The 18,279-nt window shown below is 36.6% G+C and overlaps 1 protein-coding gene across 1 annotated transcript; it reads left to right on the top strand.

The window, feature by feature from the left end:
• Nucleotides 1-1,847: 1,847 nt before the first annotated feature.
• Nucleotides 1,848-16,363, top strand: LOC142336247 (band 4.1-like protein 5). Its single transcript, XM_075384930.1, has 4 exons — nt 1,848-1,954; nt 2,068-2,426; nt 14,214-14,440; nt 14,632-16,363. Exons 1-4 carry the CDS (start codon nt 1,882-1,884, stop codon nt 16,142-16,144), a joined length of 2,172 nt encoding a protein of 723 aa, XP_075241045.1. The 5' UTR covers nt 1,848-1,881; the 3' UTR covers nt 16,145-16,363.
• The last annotated feature ends 1,916 nt before the right edge of the window (nt 16,364-18,279 follow it).

The raw sequence follows: 18,279 nt of genomic DNA, 5'->3' as shown, positions 1-18,279 counted from the left end.
AGCACATCCTAACAAAAATAAAGAAGGCTATTGAATTCCTAACTCTCATTAAAAGATCTTTTACAAGATTTACTCCGAAATTGTTTTTAAGCCATGCAGAAGTTTGGAACCCATGGCTGAAAAAGCTTAGCAGCTCCACAGAAAAAGTGCAAAGGAGGGCAATAATACTTGTACGATGGATCGGTTAACATATAAGGAAAGACTGAGGCACCTATTATGGAATTTAGAAAAAAGAGAGGTCGAATAATACAGATATTCAAAACTCTAACAAAGAGGATATATACCGAAGCCTGCGGAGTACCGTTAGATCCATCTATGCTGTGACTGTCAGATCTGCAGAAATAATAGGACAATTTTCTAAGACGACGACTGGGACGAAAATCCCCTCAGTGAAAACTGTAAATCCCCAACAACAACAACAACAAAGGAATACGAGAGAGATCAGCTGTTAAAGCAAAAGCCCAGACTGGAAATGAGGTTAAAAAATCTACCGTAAAATCCCCGAATGAATGGAATGATGTACCGGAAGCAATAACGCCAGACAGAACAACAGAACAAATCAAATTATTATCAAAAAGAAAACGAAAACGAAGTGGAATAACAAATCTTTAATCTTGAAAAGCGTTCAAAAATGGAACAAATTGCCCTCTTCAATAAGAACTTTTAACAGTAAAACTTGCTTTAAAAATGTTTTAACCGAGTTTTTGCTCGATCAACACAGGAAGGTACCCGTTAATAGACAAATAGGAGCCTTCAAATCCTATTTTTACCTATAAAAACGAACAGCCACAATTTGAAGATTTTTATATTAATAACAATGCTGATTAATTTATTTAACATTTTAGAGCATGTAGATATCTAACCTTAGGGTTATAGTCTGAGTAATTTACATGTTTCAAAAAAAAACAATAGTGTTTAGATTAAAACGTTAGATTACGGGAAAATTTAAAACTTCATTTTGATAGGGAAATGAGCCCTTCACGATAGAGCTGATCGACAGAGGCGGTTGCCTAAAGAACAGAAACCTTACACTTAATTTTATAAAAACCGTTAAATCCCCGAATGAATGGAATGATGTACCGGAAGCAATAGTGTTTAGATTAAAACGTTAGATTACGGGAAAATTTAAAACTTCATTTTGATAGGGAAATGAGCCCTTCACGATAGAGCTGATCGACAGAGGCGTTTGCCTAAAGAACAGAAACCTTACACTTGATTTTATAAAAATTAGCTTCGCGATTCTATATAGCTCCATACTGTGCTTGTGTGGGGTTTGATAATGCGCCGGTGTCCTTTTGCCGAAGCTTCAATTTGAGCCATATTAAAAGAGGTAGCGGGAGTGTCGTCTTAAATCTCCTTGTAATTTCTATTCAAACCTGGAATCAAAATCACCATTTGGAAACCCTTACTCCATCCGGAGTTCTTTATTTTGTATAAGTTGACCTTGTCTACTGTCAAAATTTATAAATGTCTAAATAGTTGACTTGCCGCTAACGAGTTGACCGACAACTCATTTTGGGGAGACGGTTTCTTTTAATTGACGGTTTTTTGTAGATAGACTTAAGCACAAACGGGCGACTGACATTGATAGTTCTTGCAGTGCCATAGTGCAGGAGGGGAGGCTAGATTCATAACAAATTAACTTATATAGAAATTCAATTCTCAGGACGCTGCTCTAAAAGAGTTATACTGATGCAGTGATGTCTAGGTTTATATAGAAATTTTAATTCTCATGACGCAAAAGAAAAAAGATAAGACTTAAGCAGCTTATGCACAGCTCAAGTCTTCCGAAATGCGGATTTCAATGACTACTTCGAAATACTAGCCCGCACTTAGTGGTTGTTTCAGATATGGACTGATGTGCTTTGTCAATGCTTGGGGATGTTTAAATTTCTTAGACAAAGTTTCGCCGCGAAGCGTCACAAACAGACTACCAGTGAAGGCTCTCGAAATGGTAAAATTTTGGTCTATCTATACAGTTGCTAACTTTCAATTACGTGGTTTGAATATTTGTTCGGGCAAAATTTATTTCAAGAGTTTATTCAGTTAAGATTTATTTTTTTACAGGTAATCGAGCTACGCCATCTCCAGCTAAACATGACCCTTCTCTTTTGAACGTGCATATACTTCTGCTTGACGGGGAAAACCAAAGTTTCATGTTACCTAAAAAGGCACTTGGTGATGAACTATTGGATAAAGTATGTTTTAATTTGGAGCTGAGCGAAAAAGACTTCTTTGGACTGCAATACTGCGATAGTGATAACGTTTGTCATTGGCTGGAACCAAGCAAACGAATAAAGAAGCAGGTCAGCATTGGCGTCAATAACGTCTACACACTGCAATTCCGAGTCAAATTCTTCCCGTCTCAGCCTCAGTTGGTTAAAGAGGAACTGACCAAATATTATTTTTACTGGCAGCTGAAACAGGTAACTAATTTTATGAATACAAGAAAAGCCTGATGTGACGATAAGGTGTCTGGTATCCCAATTTCTCTTCTTCGGAGCTCTTTAAAATTTTTTGAAACGATATTCTCAAAACACGCTGCCTTCTAATCTGTAATATTTGTTGGCGACGTGAACAATAATGCTATTCGAAATACTTCATCTCAGACAAATTAATGATTGTTACGCACTGATTTTAAGAGTGTTCCTCATGGTGTTCTCTGAGGTTAATATTGGAGGTAATTAACTTGAATGATCAGCATTTTACGAGGACTTACTTAGATGTTTCACAGTGCGATTTTTAGCCGATATATTTTGAATAAATTTAGCTAGTGATAGCCTTTTATTGAGCGGTTCGGATGTGCGATATATCCAGTAGTTTGTCTTGTATTCCAGAGTTTTAATCGTTTGTAATTATGCTCCTAGGAAGCCTGATTTAACTTAGTAATTTATAAAGATTTATCCGGTTCAATCTTTAATTATTACAGTAAAAATAAGTTAACAATTATTAACAAGAAGTTTTCCAGTTCTATCAAGGTTTTCAAAGATGTTAATCAACTGATTGTCAGGCTGGTTCTCCGGTGATCGTGGGTTCCGCAGGACTGTACCTTGAGTTGTATTGGTCCTTCGCAAATATTTACTGATCTACAAGTTGGGCGATTTCCGGCTTTTGTACGTCTCTTGATGTTTGTTAAGTACATATACAAGTTCCGTATTAGCACCTACTTTATCAGAATAATTACTTCACCAAGTACATAATCTCTCATGAAGTTATTTACTAATTATGCGAATTTATCTTCAAGAATTTCAAAAAAGTAAATAGTGAGGCTTTTAGGCACTTGATATGTTTATCAATAAACTGTCAATCTGCGGTTGTTTCTCATAAACATAAACAAATTAGGGGTTACAGGCCTAGATGAAAATACTAGCTATATATGGCCTGAAATCTATCTGAATATGAACTAGATTAAAGCACTTATTTATGTATATTTAAAGGAAAATAATCACGTAACTATGAGGGACGAAATAGGGGCGTGACAATGATTTTAAATCATTGCTTCTCAGATTTGTTACCAAGCCTCTTCCTCTTCCAGGCATTGGGGCTACTGATAGTCCCCACTTATCAAATGGTTGCGGCATATTTATGCATATCAAATGCAGTGGCATGTCAGCTAAAATGATCATCTAAACTCCATTGGCAAACATCGCACTGAACATACGAAGGACCACCATATATTAAAATTCCGGAACATTTACAACGAAATAGTTCTGGAAGCCAATCCCCTTTACCATTAGCAAAAGTAAAATTGACTTAGAATGGATGATCAAGAAAATTATGCAAATTTTTTATTCATTTTTCGATCATCATTTTCATCAGTGACGCCTAAGCAAATTATTGATGTAATTTGTTTTGCTTTTGCTGATGATATTAAACTAATAAGTGAGAAGCAATGTAATTCAGAAACCGTGACTTCAAATTTGTCAACCCGGGGTAATTAAATTTAAGTGAGACTTAATTATAGCAAAACATACCTCTAAAACGTCAAGGGAAGCATATCGGCGTCTATTGGTCACTATCTGCCTGATCGGGAAAACGCGACCGTGGGTTCCAACTTTCATCTTGGGCAGCAAATCTTTCTTGGGTTGAAAGCTGCTCATTCTCAAAACAAAAAAAAATTATGGGCAGTTTACGAACTCAACAGAAACATATCACTAAGATGTCAGCAGAAATCAAAGCTAAACGCCTATTTATGTAACGTTTTACCGATAATTACTTGCTGCTCTCAGACATGGTTTTCAATTAAGTGGCAAATGAGAGAAATTGGAAAGCTGCAGAAATTGCGACAACATGTTTTTTAAATGAACAGCAGAACTATCAACAGCGACTTTAAGCTTAATTACTCCCTCGGTCTTTATAGTCAAATGCATAACTTATTTTTCCCATTGCTTTAAAAGAAGATAAATGGCGTCTTTCCCATTATAGCCCTCCCCCCAGCGTAGTGGTCAGATAACCTATAGCCCTCCCCCAATCATGGTAATTTCACCATAATGGGGGGCTATAATTTCATGGGGTGGGCTATAATGGGAAAGACCCAATAAATGTAACGTCGAACGCAGAATGTGTTCTAGTACTTCCCGTCAGCATAGCCGTGGAGAACTGCACATAACCAAACATCGAGTAGTAAGGACTGAAGATTTTTTAAATGCAACCTAGGGCGTGTCAAGTTTGTCGGCCTGGTGTAATTAAAATCAAATGAGACTTAATCCTTGAAAAACTTTTTTTACAACCTTGTGCTTAAAATGTATTCAAAATATGGGAAGTGTTTATGTAAAATTACAATGTCCAAAATGTTTTTGCATTTCTGTAATCGCTTCACGGAGGAAAGCAGATGTACCTAGCTCATTATCTGCCAATGAGGAAACTGCAACAGAGGTCAGAAACTAAAATTTTTGGACAACTGAATGGGTCCAACTTTGCTACTAATACTACTATTTGTGAAGTACTTAGTATCTTTCTCCTTAAGACTCTTGACGATGCCCACTGACTGAAAGCGCTATAATTTGCAGCAGCATGATATTCCCTCAATTACTTCTTGCAAGATCAAGAAATGACAGTTTCAGTAACAAACACCTTGTCTAGAGGGCCCAATTTTTGGATCAGGTGCAAAGTAGATTATTTTATCAATGAGGCAAAAGCTCTGCAGGAGCGCTTAAAAAACTTATTTAAAAAACGAGCAGTAGATGAATTTAAACTTCGACCAAGAAATGGAGACGATTGAGGTTTCGAATGTTTTCAGATGATTCAAAGGGCAGTTTTCTATTAACATCCGATGAAGAGGGAATCCTGGTTGTCATGGGAGAAGATCGAAGGGTTCCTAATCTTGTACATGGAAAGCAAACATTTGTTCAGAATGCCTGCCCTTAATATGTAACCAATCTGAAATTATAGGATTTACCGTTCCATCCCTCTAATTTCGATTAGCAGCTCAAATAAAACGTGCTGCTATGAAAACAAATGGAAGACATAATCCAGCTAGTCCTGATGCAGGGGAATGGAGACAATTTTTGACACCATAAATTCTTCTCAAGCGAGCTCTGCAAAACTTTGTCCGAACTTGTAATCAGATTTCCGAACTTGTAATCAGAATTCCGAACTTGTAATCAGAATCGCCAACGAACAAGATTTCTGATTTCTTGCAACAGTTGCTGTTTAATTGCACTCGATAAATGAACGGGGTTTGAACGATTGCCATTGACAAGGGCTTAGGAAGAGTATGGGCGAATTGCCTTTAACTTGATCTCCAATTGGCGGGGATACGTACAGCTGTGCCTTGGGAAAAAAATGGTTTTCCTCGGAAACTATCCTTCTGGCTGATGCCAAGAACGCATCTAACAGCCTCAATAGAGATCTTGCTCTGAAGAATTAGAAAGCTTTGTCCGTCAATTTATACGACAGACAGAAACTCAAGTCCCAAGGGGATACAACAGAAGGTTATCCAATAGCTAAGACAATATATGGGGGATGCTGGACATTATTTTCTTCCGCGCATCGGTTGCTTTTTGTGTGAAGATTTTCCAGTGGAATATCTCACATTGTCCCCGCTGCGCCTTAGAGTACGTACTAGTACGGTGAAAGTTTCTCTTAAGCTTTAGCGGTCAACGTAAACTAATTGAAGGTCATGTAGTCCCTTTTGCCTTTCATGTAGTCCCTTTTGGTTCAGGTACTTGGTTTTTGAAATAGCTATTGTTGAGCTTCTAATTGATTAACGAATTTTGCTTGCGTAAACATGCGCGTTATGAGCTTATACAGTCGACTCCGTGCCATTTGAAGTTATATCGGCTATCATGCTAGACGTGGTATTTGGTATACTAACATGCTCTCATCTTTATTGTCCATAATTACCTTCTACATTTGTTCACAATTGTGGATCATCAAACTCCAGCACGCAAAAGTCAGTCTAACTCTGCGCCACAATTTAGTAGGAATTATTTTGAGGGAATAGCCTATTCTTGCTGGACCTTGCGCTCTAAAACTACCTGTTATACAAAAGTATTCAAAATAAAAACTACTCTGACAATTTGATAAGTGTAGTCTGGAACACACATCAGAAGCACGCACTGGAACACACGCAAATGCCAGTGGCCGCCGATTTAGAAGCGAACATCAATGGCCGCCGAATTAAAAAAGAATGGCTGTAGAATTGAAGTCAAGAACTGCCGACGCGTCCGAAGTCCGATGTTCAACGCGGTTCATGAGCATCCCAAATTCAATTTGGATATCTTCCAAGAATATTGGACATTATGCAACTGATATACAACTTGTCACGCGTATATGAAAACCTAGGTGTGGCTAACGATTTCAATATCCTTGTTCTGATCGATTTATTTCAAAGCTGTCGATAAAATAAAGCATTCTATTTTGTTGAAAAACTATGATTTGGATTTACAAAATAACTGTTGAAGCCGTTTTCTAATTTCTTGGAGGGAAGAAGCCAACGCGGGAGCAATGGTATGCAATCTTAGAAGAATGTTGTATTTCAAATGACGCAATTTTCAAGGTTTTAATAAAAGATTCAAAATAATAACAACAGATAAAAACTTAACTGAAGAATCTGACCGGCAATTCACCAGAAAATATTTTTGACCTGTCTTGATTGCGAAAAATTAACAAGTAGACAAAACTAAAAGGTTGAAGTAAAAAAATACTACATTTAGACCAAAACTAATTTTGTTATCGCTGCTGGGAGAATAAAATCAAATAATTGTTCCTGGTATCACCGAAATAGCCAATGGATAATTTTGCAACTGATATACGACTCGTCACGCATATATGAAAGCCTAGGTGTGGCTAACAATTTCAATTTCCTTGTTCTCGTCGATTTTTTCAAAGATTTTGATAAAATAAAGCATTCTATCTTGCTGAAAAACTACGATTGGGATTTACAAAATAGCCGTTGAATCTGTTTTCTAACTACTTGGAGGGAAGAAGCCAACGCGCACGCTATGGTATGAAATCATAGAAGAACTCTGTATCTTCAGGGGTACCACAATGCTGCTTTTTGGGTCCTTTGCTGTTTCAGATGACCTTCACATCGTTCTTTTCTCGGTATTGCTACTGTTGGCAGACCATTTGAAATTTGTGCTTAGATCTAACGATACCCACTAGGTACAACGTCAAGAGGATCTGCACAGGCTCCTTGCTTGAAATGTGTCTTCTTTTTTATAACAAACAAGGAAGCTCGGTAATGTGCGTTCGCACATAATGTTCGGACCCCGCTCAATCACGTTTTTGACTTATTTGTCAACCAAATGAGGAAGAGAAACTTTTAAAAAATCATTTGTTCAAAAATAATTCGTTTACCCATTTGAAAAATCGATTTAGCTCTAATCACTGTGCAAATGAAAAAACAACTCATAAGAGGGCCGATGATAGCTGCCATTATGAAGCGTTAGAGACAACACAAACAACAAAATCAAATAATAAGCATTACTTATGACCAAAACCATAGTTTATTCATTTTTTTTGGAAAACTTAGCATCAGATAAATTAGCCAAATTCGCATCAGATAAAAATTGAACTAAACCAAATGACTTTTATTTCACCGAAAGAGCAAACTGAACTACAGAAAGAACAATTACAGGCAGAAATCAAAAAGTTATTTCATTTTTGCGAGGAAACGGTGTCGAAGCCTATACGATCAAAATCTACACCAAAAAAATTGAATATAATCACTCGCGCCTTGTTTCGGCGCCATTAATGTGATAGGCAATTTTTCATTAATGTGCCATTGAAGTGATGATCGGACAAGACAGCAAAAGACAGCCTAAAATTTTGGAAGTTGTAAAAAGTATTTGTTTTTGAAAACGTGTGTCAACGCGATTAATTAAAAAAACGTCAATTAAGACTGCATTGTTACTCAATTAAAAAAGACTGCGATCTCGCTCTTTAACGAGACCACGCTAAGAGGTTGCAGAAATAACATTGAAAATGGCAAATTTTAAAAAAACCATTATTTTTAAAAACAAATTTTAAACCATAAAACATTACAATCGTAATCAAGACTACACATTAACACTGAATACAGACAATTAAACATTTCACAAAAAATTTTCTGCAAATGGCGTTAAAGCTGAAAAACCATTTGCTCTTTTCGCTGAAATTGTTTTATTTTCTCTGGCCTCACATTGCGCGTCGATTTGACCTTTCAATGAGGTTTAATTAGAAATTATTCTGGTTTGTAAACAAAATAAAGAAAAAAGGCAAAAGTATTTCAAAATAAATTTTACCGCGCACCAGTACAATCTGAATAATTTTTAATCGATAAAGTTCACCACCTAGGCCAAAACCGGTCGTGCTCTTGCTGATTCTCTATTAAAAAAATATACCAAATGTTACCGAAATAGCTAATTTGACCTAAAAGTCTATCAAAAATAAATGATGAATTGATGAATCCAATGAATACTTATCGAATTAGATTGTCAAAAAAGCATCAACTGAAAGCATTAAATAGTTTCTCTATTAGCTCCCTAGATCCTAAATACCGAGATAAACATATAAATTATACAGATTAATTAGACTTATGCATGAGACTACAAAAAGAACATCAAATGCTGGCAAACATCAAAAATTGAAAATGATTTGTCGGAGCAATGAAAACCATGAGCTTTACTCATAAAACGCAATATTTTTTTATTGGATCTTATTTGAACATAAAGGAATCTCTTAATAATTGGACCTTTAAATGAAAAAAGATTTTCTTGCAATTGGGATGAAAGAAAAAATGCAAAAAGTATTTGAAAACGACAGATCCAAAATACAATCCGGACCTTTTTCCATTGCAAACATCAGCGATGCGGCTGTTAAAAAACGTCATTGTTTTAAAATATTGCGTAATAGTTTTTTGTGGCTAGCGAAATCTTTTAATTTGTCAAAAAACTTAGTTTTTTTGTAAATATCGGTTTAAATTAGCGAAAGACCGCTAAAAGGGTATTTTCTGAAAACTTTCTTAAGAACCGGATGTACAATTAGCTTGGATCTGAAAAGAGAAAGATTGTATCGGCAGTTTTTATGTCTGTTATTTCCGAAAATGACCATCAAAAATCTCGGTTTTACGATAACAAAAAATCTAATGATGACAGAAAATTGAAGTTGGATACAAAGTCAGAACAAGAATCTCCAAGTCTCTGAAGGTTTGGGTCTTTATCAAGAGTAATATATCGAAGCGTCTAGCGTTTGCATACCAATTATCATCTCGCTCGAGCTCCAATATGTCCGCACTTTATGTTTGCTTCCGAATGCTTGGAATAAAGGAAAAGTGAATACATAGTTATCGAGGTCTTCAATGAGAGAATGAGGTGGGTACGAATTGCTCAGATTATAAAGAGCATTTCTAAAGTCCAACCTCTTGGCGCTTCTGTATTTAAAAGTTCATGAAGACTTAACCTTTTGGAGAATAACGTAGTTGGAGGAAGCTAAATACTGTGTAATGGGGTAAGAACTTGGGTGAAGCTCTCAGAAATTATATTTGAAGCTCAGATTATGGTGCCGAACCGGATACCGTCTTATTTCTCGGCAACAGATCAGTATTTTCTTCGTTACCAAACTTGAAATCAGAACTAATAAACTAACGTGAAATTCTTCGATAGACTGAAAACAAAAATATTCCATGTAGTTGAATGACTTTTTGCCTATGTGAGAACTGTTTTTGAAACTCAATGATTTAATCTCTTGGAGGAACACTCCTATGGTTAATTTTATCCTCGAAAAATAAATAATAACTTTCGAATGCGCGGTGTTGCTCAAGATGTGGTTAATTAAATCCAATTTGGTTTATTGGTAATTTGGCTTCTTATTGGCAAATTTTGTAATCAGCGCTGTCTTCACTTGAAATTATTTTGGTTTGTAACCAAGATAAAGAAAAAAAGGCAAAGTATTTCAAAATAATTTTTACAGCGCACCAGTACAATCTGAATAATTTTTAATCTATAAAGTTCACCACCTAGGCCAAAACCGGTCGTGCTCTTGCTGATTCTCTATTAAAACAAAATATACCAAATGTTACGGAAATAGCTAATTTGACAAAAAATCTATCAAAAATAAATGATGAATTGATGAATCCAATGGATACTTATCGAGTTATATTATCAAAAAAAGCATCAGCTGAAAGCATTAAATAGTTTCTTTATCTCCCTAGATCCTAAATACCGAATTAGACATATTAATTATACAGATTAGTTAGACTTATGCACGAGACTACAAAAAGAACATCAAATGCTGGGAAACATCACGAATTCATTAAAAACGAAAACGATTTGTCGGAGCAATGAAAACCATGGGCTTTACTCATAAAACACAATATTTTTTGGACCTTATTGGAACATAACGGAATCTCTTAATAATTGGACCTTTAAATGAAAAAAAGATTTTCTTGCAATTGTGATGTAAAAATGCAAAAAATATTTCGAAATGAGAGATCCAAGATACAATCCGGACCTTTTTTCAATGCAAACCTCAACGATGCGGCTGTTAAAAAACGCAATTGTTGTAAATAAAATATTGCGTAGTTTTTTGTGGCTATCGAAATCTTAATGTGTCAAAAAAACTATGCGTTTTAATAAATATCGGTTTAAACTAGCGAAATACCGCTAAAAGGTTATTTCCAGAAAACTTTCTTGGGAACCCGATGTACAATTAGCGTGGATCTGAAAAGAGAAAGATTGTATCAGCAGTTGTTATGTCTGTTATTTCCAAAAATGACCATCAAAGATCTCGGTTTGAGGATAACAGAAAATCTATTGTCGACCAAATATTGAGGTTGGATACAAAGTCAGAACAAGAATCGCCAAGTCTCTGAATGTTTGGATCTTTATCAGGAGTAATACATCGAAGCGTCTAGCGTTACATACCAACGGTCATCGCGCTCGAGCTCCAATATGTCCCCACTTTATGTTCGCTTCCGAATGCTTGGAATAAAGGAAAAGTTAATACATAGTTATCGAAGTCTTCAATAAGAGAATGAGGTGGGTACGAATTGCTCAGATTATAAAGAGCAACTCTGAAGTCCAACCTCTTGCCGCCTCTGTATTTAAAAGTTCATGAAGACTTAACCTTTTTAATAACGTATTTGGAGGAAGCTGAATACTGGAATGGGATAAGAACTTGGGTGAAGCTCTCAGAAATTAGATTTGAAGCTCAGATTATTGTGCCGAACCGGATACCTTATTTTTCGGCAACAGATCAGTTTCTTCTTCGTTGCCAAACTTGAAATCAGAACTAATAAAATAACGTGGAATTTCTTTGATAGACTGAAACAAAAATATGCCATGTAGTTGAATAACTTTTTGCCTTGCCTATGTGAGAACTTTTTTGAAACTCAATGATTTAATCTCTTGAGGAACACTCCTGTGGTTAATTTTATCCACGAAATATAAATAATAACTTTCGAATGCGCGGTGCTGCTCAAGATGCGGTTAATTAAATCCAGTTGGGCTTATTAATAGCCGCGCAGCGATAGCTGGGGCTATTATTGGCCTTCTCTTGGTTTTTTACAGTTCAAAGAATTTGATTGTATCTGGGCGCTGTCTTTTTTTTTAAGATCTGTTCACACGTTTTCATGATTTTTGAAGTCAAATTGGAGTAGTGATTTTGGTCACGCCGAAACAGGAAGTGGAGCGAAAAAGCGAGTGGTTTTGCGGCGTGAAATTTTTTCGCTCTAATTTTAAAGTAGAATGAGAACACAGTGTTTGAACAAAAATTCGCTTTCTGGCTTGTGGTTTTTTTTCATATGCGGCAATTTCACTTTGATTTTTACTGTTTTTTCGATTTTTTGGATCGGATTTTTTTTTCTAAATGGTTTTCCCAATCCATTAATAGTCCATTCTAGGTTTAGTTTTCTGTTTAGTCAATGAAAATTCTTTGAATTGTACGTCAGGACTTGTCCTGCTATGTCTTTTATTTCGTCGTCGCGATTTTTGTTACGACCATATGACGTCACAATCACTTCAAATCTGCTTTTTGTTCATTGGTTCGTGCATTTTCAACTGAAGTGCGTGTGTGACGTCATTTTTCGCTCTTAATAGAGCGAGTTTTTCTATATATCGGCCTTCAATGAAAAGACGATTTTTTTGGTCTGTCTTACTGTTTTTTGAGACTGCAGATCTACAAAGCTATTGCGGCTATTTTCTGGCAATCTACCAGCTATGTTGGTAATTTGGCTTATTGGCAAATTTTGTAATCAACTCTATCTTCATTTTTTGCGCGCAAGGTATCCCGCTGTAATTGTGAAACTTCCTGTATGCTCCGATTGTTTTCGATATTGTCATTTAATTTGTTCTCTACAGATTCTGTAAGTTTTTCGCAACTTAGACTTTCTTCGTTTTAGACTTTCTTCGATTTTTTCGGTTCTAATGGGGTGCCCTCCTCCTTTTTAATAAGTTTGGTAATTATTGCGAGTGTTATTTCTCTGATTTGGATCGTTTTTTTTCCTGTTGGTTGTTGATGACTTTTGTATTGTCTTGGCATGTTTCTTTAATAGTTTGGCCGGGAAAAGTTTTTGAGGCTTTACTTTTTTTAACTTTCTATCCCTCCTTATTGTCGTTTCTGATTATTATGGCAATTTCGATGACTGTTGGGGGGATTGGGGTGCTCGGTGGGCGTATTCTTTTGTTGTTTGTTCTCAAAAAACCTTGGTCGATTACCCTTATGGTTGATTTATTGTGTTATGAATCAATGTTTTTGTTTACACTGATTGACATTTTTCCGGTAAATATGATAAGTGACTCTGTGTGAAGAATTATGGAGGCCGATAACATTACCTGTTTAGATAATCAATGATATCTATTCGAAGATTCACTTAGGTTGAGGATTTTTCTGTTGTTGTAGTGTTTTAAATCTTCTTATAACATGGTGTAAAATGGGTACGTTAAAACTTTCTCTGTTTGATTTTTGATGTTAATTCTAATCTGAATTGATAATAATGCTCTTCTTTTTAAAACCTTGTTTCATAATATGAAAGTAACGGGCCTCTAAAGGAAAATGAAAATTAAGTCTGTTATATTTGATTATTTCTAAGTTCTGAAGGCTCAACGTTCTCGAATAATCTATCGTAGCTCTCCAGTTTTTTTAGTCAAATCTGTAAAAACCTGTGGTTGTTTCTAGTTTTTGGGTTAACATGTGAAAAATAAGGTTCGATTCACCGCTGAGCCTGTAAGGATATCAATTAAAGAGCCTCTGTCTTGTAGTAAATGTACTGTGATTCTATATTGTAAAGCAGGTTTTATGCACTTTTGATTGGCGTCCTTGCAACTTTTTTTCATTTTTGCTCGTTCTTAAATTTCTGCTTTTCAATATACTCCTGGGAGTTAAAATTTTGGGAGTGTCGTATGTTATGTGAGGTCCTGTAATATGTTCCCGTGTTCATAAAATGTGAAAAATGAAAAATCAGTTTTACTTGAGACTCAAATGACTAATGTGTCGAACCGATTAATTGCGTCAGATTCAAAGACATCCGGGTTGCCGAAAAGTTTTTTAATCCTCTTTGCAATGATCCTTATGACTATAAGTTTTTTTATTTACGTTGAGTTTGAAATGTCAAAAGAATTGATTGAATTATTGTTTAATGTTTGGTGAAAAACAGTCCTATAATTTAACAGAATCAAAGTTCAGGAGGAATCGAAGAAAAAAATAATATTGGCCTTAAGTCAAACATGAATCAAACTTTATTGCGATGAGTGAATTGGTGATGCGTTTTACGGAACAGTGACTGTTTGCAGGATGTCGCCAATGGAGACCTACCAGTGCCCATTGATTTAGCAGTGCAGCTGGCAGCTCTCAATGTCCAGTCAGAACTGGGCGACTTTGAGTCACATGAGCATGATATCATAACTGTTTCTGAATTCAGATTTGCCCCAGAGGCAATTCAGACTGCAGAATTCGAGAGGCAGGTGATGCTAGAGTGGGCATCTCTTGGAGACACGAGTCCAGCGCAGTGCGAGGACAGGTATCTAAACATTTTCGATAAACAAGTTTCAGTAGAAGTCAGATTAAAATGAGGTTGAAACAGCCAAATTGTTGCAAGGTGAATTGGATCTTGGTACATTCAATAATGATAAGCGTCAAAACCTAAATAATATCAACCGTTTAGTTTTGCTGTTTGATTGTTCTGTAAACAGTGGAACATGAATATTTTAGGTACATCAACAAGCTGAAGGACGTTGAAATGTATGGGGTATCGATGCACGAAGTTCTGGGAAAGGACTTGAATATCTACAAGTTGGGGCTGACGCCTTTCGGTATGCTGATTTACGATGGTGAAGAAAGGATTGGTCTTTTTCTGTGGCAGAAAATGACTCGTCTCTACTTCAACAAGAAACAGCTGTTCATACACGTGGCAGATTCAGACCCAAATGGCGACGAGAAACTGCATGTATTCCAGTTTACTCTCAAAAGCAGCAAAGTTTGTAAGCATTTATGGAAATGTGCAATTGAATTCCACATGTTTTACCGCCTTCAAAGCTCAAATGTGCCTGAACTGCGCGACAGACAAAGTTTTGTAAGGATGCAGTCAAAGTTCAGATACAGTGGTCGAACAGAGGCTCAACTTAGAGCATCTGCGAAAGCTCCTCAACCAAGAAGGCAAATCCAGTTTCAAAGACGACCAAGCAAGCGATACTCCAGACGTGAATCTCATCGAGTTCGGGAAAGGATTTTATCGCAATCGCAAAATAACGTCGATTCTCTTAATTCCAGCCACAATACAAATGCTAATTTCCCAATGGGACCACGAAAAGGCCGTTCCGGATCTCAAGTCTCTTTAAATTCCCGACCAAGTAACATCAATCATCAGTACAATGTATCATCAAATGCAATAAATTATTCAGGAAAGTTGGACCAAAAACGTTCCATGACAGATCTGGAGCTATCGGGTCACAGAGGTGCTGCAGGGTATGATAGAAGTGATAACTTGATTGAATTTAGTCCTTCATCTAACGAATCCAAATCATTGGGTTATGCCTCGTACATTGGAAGCTCAATAGCAATGAATAAACAGAGCTCACATGGCTCACGAATAGAAGTTGACGAAGAGCGTGGCTGCGTTGAGTTCGTGAGAACACAACCAAAAGTTCCGGAAAGGCCGATGAAAGGTCATTATCTGCTATCAAACAATGAATCAATGGTCTCTAGTTCCAATTCTTCTGGTACGCCTCAAAAGAGTTCCTCGGACGGTGAAAAAAGTGTTCACAATCCACGTATGGCGTCACGCAACAACAATTATTACGATCAGCATTTTGACTCCCATAATCAACCTGTTGTACCGCCTCCAAGGGGCAAGTCATCAATGAAGTATCGTGACTCTAGTCGTGACAGATCTTCTACCAAAGTTGCACGAGATGAATATGTTAGTTCGAATGACCACAGAGATCAGCGGAGTCAAGACTTCAGACCCACAGTTCTTCCAATGGACCAAAACGAATCCAATGCTTCTACGAGCTTCGGTGGAAATTCAGACGCGTCGGCTCGATATAATCACCATAAAAACTTGTTATTTGACAATTGGGACCGCGAGGGTCCCAGTTTTCTATCGTCGACCTTGATCTCGCCCGAAGATGAGCCACACAGTGGTACTAAGGATAACCAATTCAGACAGCTACCATCTTATACCTCGAGTAAAGTGTCACGCAGAGTTATGATGACAGAAATTTAGTTTAAAAGTTTTTTGTTGATTGCCTCAAGTTTATTCAACAATCATAATGCCGCTTATCAAAATTATCTCACGGTGCTTCACATTTTTATTTCATTAAATTTTTTTTTTGAATTGCACTGAAAATCGTTTAGATTTTTCCAAAAAAAAACATTTAAAATAGCAGTTAACTTTATTCTATACTGTATGGACATATTTGAAATCGTCCTCACTCTGGACCCATTGTGAATGCTTCAATGATAAAATTGAATTCAACCAAACATGGTTACAACCAGCTTGGTAGTCCCCAGATTAGGGGAGAAATCAGGTTTCAATAATTAAATTTTCTCGAAAACTTTCCATCCTGAAGGGTAACTTTTATATTTGAATCTTTTCAATGCCTCCCCTTCCAAAAAGTTCTTGACTTCTCTTCGAAACTGACATGGATTTTTGTGTGGTGAATAGTTAGCAAAACTGTTAAGTTGAGACAAAGAATTATTGAATCGGGCTACTCTATTAAAGTAATTATCTTCAGAACGTTTCCGAAATGTTTTTCTCGCTTCAATAAAAAACTTTTCACTTGATCTGGTCTTTGGACAACCAAAAGTTATTGACCAGTGGTCTGACGCATTCATCGAAGTTAAGCCCATTAAAATCTTGTTAAGCAGAATTAGATCGTTAAAAACTAGAAAATAACTGACTGGCAATAGGCGATTTCGAATTAGGCTCTCAACGTATTCTTTGTCACCCAGAACAGAACGGCAAGTTATCCATTTTAAACATGATCTCTGCAGTCTTTCCAAGCGTTGAAGATACTCTGGTCCTGGGTTCCAGACATTTGACGCATAAAAGACCGCAGAGAATATATACGTTTTCACCAACGTGCATTTGACAGTTTCTTTTGTGGTGCGGGGTATAACTCTTCTTAAATGATTCAGTTTTTGAAAACCTTTCTTTACCGCCATTTCGAGGTGACAATTCCAAGTCATGCTGGCCGTAAAAATTAATCCGAGATCTTTAATTTGTTTTTATTTTTGATGGCAATTCCTTTTGCAAATAACTCTGTAGACGAATTATATGTATTTTTGTATGAGAACTCGAGAATGCTGAATTTGTCAAAATTGAAATTTAGTTTGTTTGAACCAGACCATTTGATAGCTGTATTTATATCAAACTGAAGTTCTTAACGTTCTGAAATCTGTACTATTATTTTCGTATCATCGGCATAAAGGAATGTTTTATTATGAAGTTGATCAGGTAGGTCATTTATGTACACGGAGAACAAAAACACAGCAAAGATTGATCCCTGGGGACCCCCGCTTGAGATTTTAGAGAAAGTCGAGTAACTGTCTGCAATTTTTACTCTGCAATAGTAGATCCGTTCTCAAAATAACAAAAATAGAAAACTTCCTGCAATCTTATAGTCCCCCCTAAGCCGCAGCTAGTCAAAGAAACCGACCGCTCGCTAGTCGTTTGAGAATTTGTGAGCAATTCGCCAGAAGTTAGTCGGTTATGTTTTATTTTGCTCGACGTACTTAAACCAGTTCAACTTAACCCAGGTTGAGGTGCCATCCGGAAGTGACCTCTGATCAGACCAAGTCCAACGCACACGGTGTGTTCCCAGACCAAAATTACAGGGTCTGGGATTTGGTTCGAGCGCACAATAGTCTGATCAGAAGTGATTTTAAGCGCACAATCGTCTGGAGAGAGGTCATTTCCGTCTGGAAAGGTCTGATCAGAGACAGTTTCGAGCGCACACGGTGTTTCGAGCGCACTTTAGTCTGATGAGAGGATACTTTGGTCTGGCACGCTCTGATCAGAGGTCACTTCCGGATGGCACCTCAACCTGGGAATAGACTACGTTGTCGCAAAAGTTTAGCCAGTGCGACTCAAAATAGTTCTAAAACTTCATAGATACTCTGAGTTCGAATTGTTATCGGTTGGTGCTTTGTAATCTTTCCATAATTTTGCAATTCTATTTCGCAAATGCATTCAGCCAAATATTTCATTCTTCATCCGAAATATCTATTTTAGTATTCCTCATTATGTTCCATTTCACAAAAATATCACAATTTCATCTACGATCAACAATTTTAACAACTCTTCTGTAATTGATTGATCTCTTCGGTTAAATTCCGCCTTCTCTGCTGAGAAATTCT

This window comes from Convolutriloba macropyga, chromosome 3, assembly GCF_964194025.1.
Source record: "Convolutriloba macropyga chromosome 3, txConMacr16.3, whole genome shotgun sequence".
Lineage (NCBI taxonomy): Eukaryota > Metazoa > Xenacoelomorpha > Acoela > Convolutidae > Convolutriloba > Convolutriloba macropyga.
This window is presented reverse-complemented; position numbering and strand designations above follow the sequence as displayed.